The sequence below is a fragment of the Mus caroli genome, chromosome 2 (assembly GCF_900094665.2).
Source record: "Mus caroli chromosome 2, CAROLI_EIJ_v1.1, whole genome shotgun sequence".
Lineage (NCBI taxonomy): Eukaryota > Metazoa > Chordata > Mammalia > Rodentia > Muridae > Mus > Mus caroli.
The window spans coordinates 83,101,110-83,108,140 of record NC_034571.1 but is presented as its reverse complement, the minus strand read 5'-3'; the positions used below and the strand labels follow the sequence as shown (position 1 = coordinate 83,108,140).

Sequence of the window (7,031 nt, the reverse complement as noted above, 5' to 3'; positions counted from 1 at the left end):
GGGTGCCCAGGACTAGGTGAGGTGGGAGTACTGCGTTCTGATGATGGTGCATGGTCTTGATTTCTGTTAGTAGGATTTTTACATTTGCCTTTTGTCATCTGGTAATCTCTGGAGCTAGTTGTTATAGTTGTCTCTGGTTAGAGCTTGTTCCTCAGGTGATTATGTTAGCCTCTATCAGCAGACATGGGAGACTAGCTCTCTCCTTAGTTTCAGTGGTCAGAGTACTCTGCAGGCAAGCTCTCCTCTAGCAGGGAAGGTGCCCAGATATTTGGTGTTCGAACCTGCCTCCTGGCAGAAGTTGTGTTCCACTCATCAGAGGTCTTAGGATCCCATGGGGGATCCTGTGTGGGTCCTTGCAGGTGTCCAGAGACTCCCCGGGCCAGGAACTCTGGTGCTGCAGCAGACCGGAAGGGATTTGTGTCCCGATCAGGCCAGGTTATCTGCTTCCCTGGTTAATGCAGTCTCCTTTTTTATATTCTTAAAGATAAGTGTATAAATTGTTCATGAGCATGTTTTATATAATATCATATAAATCCTCAAGATTATTTTTCTTGTTATTAAATAATATTTGTTTAACAAGTAAATAATACATAATTATGTAGCCAATAATTAAGTGTCAAGACTAATTCAAGTTCAATGAATGATTTCTCTTCTGCAGATATGCTTTGCACCAATGTGAGTTCTTGGTCCATCACTTGAACATCCATCATTTACTCTTGCCTTATTCAAGATGCCTCATTGACACAGAAAGATCATAAGAAGATGGTTTCATGTTAATAGAAGGAGAATAGAAATAATATCCATAAATGCAGCAATAAATAAAAAAAATCATTGTTCAAAAATTTTTTCCTTCGAGACATCAAGGATCTTGAAACATGTATTTTTTAGAGTCACTGGTTAATAATTTCTTTTTCATTTGATCTTATAACTTAGATTAAAACGTTTTAAAAATAAAATAGTATCAATATCCTTGGTCATGTAGTATTTACCAAGAGCTTGAGACCTGAGCTCTTTTCTTTGTTTATTTCCTTATAGCATGTTTTACAGGGGCTTTTTTGGTGGAGTTTTATTTTCCTTTTTGTGTGTGTCTGTTTGATGGCAATAGAGTATTTTTCATATTGTTCTAGTCACAAGTGGAATTGAAGTAGAAGTGCAGAATAACTATTTGAGGTTATAATTTGCTTCCTACTATAAAATAAAATTTAAGACTAGCCAAGATTTTGGTGGGAACCAAAAGTACATTTTGTATCTCTTCTGTTATTGGTATATAAGAAATGCTCTGGCAATTAATTGCAGGCTTCTCATCCATAGCTCACCCATGAATAGATAGCCATGATTTATAATTCTGGTTTTTCATTCCTATCCAGACTATAATTTCAAACTTTTTCTAATATTTCTCTTGAAGAAAATACAACAGATTTTAAAAATAACCTGATAATTAAAACATGGAATATTGATTTTCAGTCACATAACTAAATATTTTTATATATACTATTTGAATTCTGATTACTTTTAAGTATTTAATAATCCATCTTTTCTTCAATTCCTTATGTTATACAACTATAGACTTCAAAACCTTTTCACATTTTATTTTCAATTGCAATAAAATAATTTAATCAGTCAAAATAATTTTCTTAGGTATGTACAATCTTGTTGATGGTGATATATTGAATTTATAAGAAGCATTTTTTCTCATAATTGAAAATTTTATGTTAAGAAAGTCTATTTTTACTGTCTTATGAATCATGCAAAACCAGAGCTTTGTCACTGAGTTCATACTCCTGGGACTTTCACAAAACCTGAATGTGGAGAAAATGCTATTTGTTTTATTTTTGTTTATCTACATTGCAACTATTGGGGGCAACATGATAATTGTGGTGACCATCATCTACAGCCCTGCACTGCTGGGCTCCCCCATGTACTTCTTCTTGGCATTTCTGTCCTTCCTGGATGCATGCACTTCTTCTACTGTTACACCCAAGATAATTGTAGACTGCTTCTATGAAAGGAAGACCATCTCCTTTGAATGTTGCATGACACAACTGTTTACAGTCCACTTCTTCACTGGGGCAGAAGTGATTGTCTTGGCATCCATGGCCTATGACCGCTATGTGGCCATTTGCAAGCCTCTTCACTACTCTTCCATCATGACCCAGAGGCTCTGTGGAATTTTAGTTGTGGTATCTTGGGCAGGAGGTTTCTTGCATTCTATCATACAAATCATCTTCACTTTGCAGCTGCCTTTATGTGGACCCAATGTCATTGATCATTACATGTGTGACTTGTTCCCATTACTGAAGCTTGCCTGCACAGACACACACATTTATGTCCTTTTGATATTTGCCAACAGTGGTGCTATATGCATTATAATCTTCTCCTTATTGATTGTCTCCTATGGTGTCATCTTGTTTTCTCTGAGAGCCCAGAGTTCTGAAGGGCAACGTAAAGCTCTCTCCACCTGTGCGTCCCATATAACTGTTGTACTTTTGTTTTTTGTCCCATGCATATTAATATATGCAAGACCTACTTCTGGATTCTCCTTTGAGAAAAACATGCTTATATTTGTCAATGTCCTTACACCATTGCTAAATCCTATGGTTTACACTTTCAGGAATAAGGAAATGATAAATGCAATCAGGAAAATATGGAAAAGATTTTAGACAAGATCCCTTATACACATCACCTGCAAATCAAAAAGTATATGGCCAATGAACTGAGGCAGGAAATAGGAACTGGGACACTGGCAGGAAGAGAGATGATTCTGGGAAATAGTAAGAGATAAAAGACAGCCCAGGGGAGAGCTGAGAAAGAAGAGTTGAGAGACAGATGGAGAAGAGGACTTAAGGAAGCAGGGACCTAGAAGAAGGGGGCAGGACTGATGGAAAGGTAACTCAGCACCTGGTAGATATAGAATAGTTAAATGGGTTAAATAATTTTGAAATAGTCAGGGAATGAGCCTCAACTTATGACCTAAGCATTTAATAATAATGAACTAGTTCCAGAGTTGTTTTTGATGGGAACTAAGGGACCAGAAGGAAATAATTCAAAGAAGATTCAAAATTTAGTTTTACAATAGATTGATAGTAGTTTCTGATAAATTTTACAGTATCCAGTTCAGTGGAAAAGAGCACTTGCTATGCCAACATCACAATTTGAGATTTACTTTTAAGAAACTTTCAACGTCATAACTAAACAAAGAAGTACATTTTAAATCCAGTGCTGATGCATATGGGATTTTTGGATGTGAGCATTTTACTTCATTGTGGAGTTAGCTGATGAACAGAGTGGTTAAGGTTCAGTGGAGACCTTTTCTAAGAAAATAAGGTAGAACACAATAGATGGGTATAGAAGTGTGACTTCTTTTGATTCTGTCCGAGTGTTAAGAAGCACAAACACTATTCACACTTCACATGTATTCACATGAGTTATAACAGGCACACATACCAAGAGAAACACACCCCACCTCACTCCCCACATCAACACAAACAAACAAACAAACATGCAAACAAACAAGCAAAACACCTGTAAAACATAATAACAAGAATAAAAATTCCATATTTTATTGGGCAATTATTATTCTCTTGACTTTTTATAAAGTGGTAATATCTTTCAGTATAGAAGGCATCAATAGAGGGAGTGTGTGAGAATTTGTTTCTGAGTTCACAGCTTCACAATGAAACTCTACTTAGCATAGTTACATGAAAATCAAAGCCATTTTAATTTCATCCTCTCATTTATTAAATATTTGAGAAGGTTTAACTATTTGACTGTGAATGGTCCAGCAGGTCCAGTTATTCGTGGGTCTCAAGGGGACTCCTCCTGAAACCAAATGGGAAGTGGGGTTAGAGAGGAACAGAGACCAAGCACAGAAACAACACGGAGCCAAATCTGAATCTTGTCAAGGTCTCATTGTGTTCAGCAAATCTTACAATTTTTATACACAAAGATTAAAGGGGAAATAACCCTTACACAGAAGGGCAAGAGAGGGGGCAGTGGTAATTTTCATTGGTGACTACAGGGAGAGGTATGATATCTAAAAGTACATCTTGTGGTTATGCTGTTTGCGGCAGTCAGGTCTGTAGTCATCTTGTGGTAATTCTGAAACAGTCTGTTGGTGACCTTCATCTTGACTTAGTTAGCTTGGGGAGGAGGTCCAGCTGGAAACAGTCCATTGGTGACCTTTGTCTGGACTTAGTCACCTTGGGGAGGAGGTCCAACTTTATGTCTTAAGACTTGGTAGTTCACTTGGATTATTATAAAGAATTTAGTTTTGGCTCCCAACATGAATGTGTGCTATTTATACTGTTTAATTAAAACTGGTTGACAAAATAAATGTGTATTTGAAATTGGAAGAAGAAAGATATTGAACTCATCCCATGAAAAAATAAAGTGACATCCTGAGGCTCCAGAACCTAGAAATACAGAGATGTTAAAACAGAACCTGATCTATAGAACCTGATCTCTAGGTGTCCTGTATCATCTGGTTTCATCTTCTTTTTGTACAGTCTTCAGGAGCAGAGTTTTATCATTATTTTGTATAAAGGAACCAATAGTCTTGGTGATAACCTGTTTAGGGGGTTTCCATTGGCCCCTTTCTCCAACCACTTCATTAGATACAGCCCATTTCTGGAACTGTATGCTTCACTTGATTATGAGAGGGGTGATTTTTGTCTCCCCTATTATTTCATAGTTCCATTTAATTTTTTCCAAATGCATATATTTAAAGAGAAGCTTTTACAGTAGTAAGGTCTATATAATCCCCTCAAATCATCCCAGTATTAGCTGTTACTCTCCATATACTTCTGTTCACTCCCCTCTTCCCTTCCCCTGTTCATGTGATGCTCCCATTCCAGGCCCTCCTGTATCTCCATAGTTATGCATTTTATAATTTTTATAGTTTACCCTTTTCTCACATCCAGTCCCTTACTCTATAACTCTCTATATAAATTCTATTTGCATGCAGATTGAAACATGACTACTGAATGCTTTAAAGCCATATCCACATAAAAGAGAATGCATGGCATATTTGTCTTTTCTGAACTTGATTTCTTAACTCAAGATGGTTTTTACCAGTCTATCCATTACATTCTCAGTGCAATGTCCATAAAATATTTACACAATTATTAATAATTTTTCAAAAATAATCTTAAAATTTCTTAAGAAAACCTCAGATACTATGATAGCAAATAATACCTGTTGCCACCATCACAGATTTCAAATTGTACTATACACACATACTAATACAAACTTTATGACATTGATATGAAAACATAAATATATATATATTTCAGTGGGGTATGTTAGAAAACAGAACAGCCATGTGTAGAAAAATCAACTCAGAACTCTACATCTCATCTGTGCAAAACTCAAGTCCAAATAGATCAAAACAGAAATTCAAAACACGATATCTTAAAGCTGATAAAAAAGATATGGAATACTTGTGACCAGGCTATTAGATGGAACACAGGGCCCTAAATGAAGGAGTTAGAGAAAGTACCGAAGAGCTGAAGGAATATGCAAACCTATAGGAGGAACAACAATATGAACTAACCAGTACGCCCCAGAGCTTGTGTCTCTAGTTGTATATGTAGCAGAGGATGGCGTATTCGGCCATCAATGGGAGGAGAAGCCCTTGGTCTTGCAAAGATTATATGCCCCAGTACAGGGGAATGCCAGGACCAGGAAGTGGGAGTGGGTGAGTTGCGGAGCAGGATGGGAGGAGTGTGTAAGGGACTTTCAGGGTAGCATTTGAAATGTAAATGAAGAAAATATCTAATAAAAAAAGAAAGGAAAAATGCTTCATGTCAATGGCTCTCTGTTCATACCTCAGATATAAAAATATCCTCTTTTGCCTAAAAAAAAAAAAAAAAAAAAAAAAAAAAAAAAAAAAAAGCTTTTTTTTTTTTTTTTTTTTTTTTTTTTTTTTTTTCTTATCTACTCAAGAATAAGAAGTGAATACTTTCCTATTTTTTATTGTATTTGTCCTAATTGTAATGCATTTATAGTTTTCTGTATATTCAAAACAACACATGTATCCAATTACATATTTTTCTATTTATTCTCAACTTTTAATGTCCTTCCCATCATGATGAACTCCATCTTTTTTGACAATCAGCTTAATCCAGTTGCCCAGATGCAAATGTGTGGCTTGCTTGCCCTTCGAGTATGGCTATTTTACTATTGACCAGATTCTCAGTAAAGAATGCTCTTTCATCCCCCATCAAATATCAAGTGTGTACACCCTCTCAATGTGATATGGACCTTCAAAGGATTGTCTACATTTTTACCAGGGTTTTCTCTTCATTGATCCTTTGCAGGTATTTTGCAGATAACCACAGTTGCTGTGACTTCATGAAAGTAGTAGCTTTATCATGTCCAGAGGATATTTTAGAGCATCTTCCCATTCCCTAGCTATTACATGTCCCCCTTCTCTTCCATGTTGTTCTCTGAGCATTGGTAATGGTGTGTGTGCCAGTGGGTACATAACTGTACCATGTGATGCTGATCACATTGTCTCTCATCTCTGCACTTTTGATTTAGATCTGTTTCAGAGTAACACACATCAGACAAAACAAAAGGTTCCATCATAAGACCTACATGCATTCCTTTACTTCTGCTACACAGGTTTACTTTACATGCTGTAGTCAATATTATAACATAAATGTTTGATACACTTGCCTAATTTAAAAAAACCCTAATTTTATTATATTTACCTTAATTTTCAAGTAATATCGTTTCTGTGTTGAAAAATTTATTTTAAAGTGTATCTTGTATCATATAAATCATTTTTATGATTTGTAATCATAATCCTTATGATAATAAAACATGTCTCTGTTAATCTCTCCACTAGCTATTTTAATACTAATTTTAGAAAGTGTTTTATTGAAAATGTGGTACTCTTTTATTTATAATTAGTATTCATATTAAATAGCACATGATAGAAACTAAGATTTGACTAATTTTAAATTGAACATAAGGAATTTTTTTAAACAATTTCCTACTGTACTTGGTGCTCTTTACAGGAAAGCTAC

The 7,031-nt window shown here is 35.5% G+C and overlaps 1 protein-coding gene across 1 annotated transcript; it reads left to right on the top strand.

Annotated features, from left to right (window-relative positions):
• The first annotated feature begins 1,654 nt into the window (after positions 1-1,654).
• On the top strand, positions 1,655-2,746 carry LOC110289661 (olfactory receptor 4C15-like). The gene has a single exon (XM_021155959.1). It carries the CDS (start codon positions 1,746-1,748, stop codon positions 2,658-2,660), a length of 915 nt encoding a protein of 304 aa, XP_021011618.1. The 5' UTR covers positions 1,655-1,745; the 3' UTR covers positions 2,661-2,746.
• The last annotated feature ends 4,285 nt before the right edge of the window (positions 2,747-7,031 follow it).

Excerpts from the sequence above, each read along its gene's own strand:
- LOC110289661 (XM_021155959.1), top strand. The coding sequence starts at position 1,746 with ATGCAAAACCAGAGCTTTGTCACTGAGTTCATACTCCTGGGACTTTCA.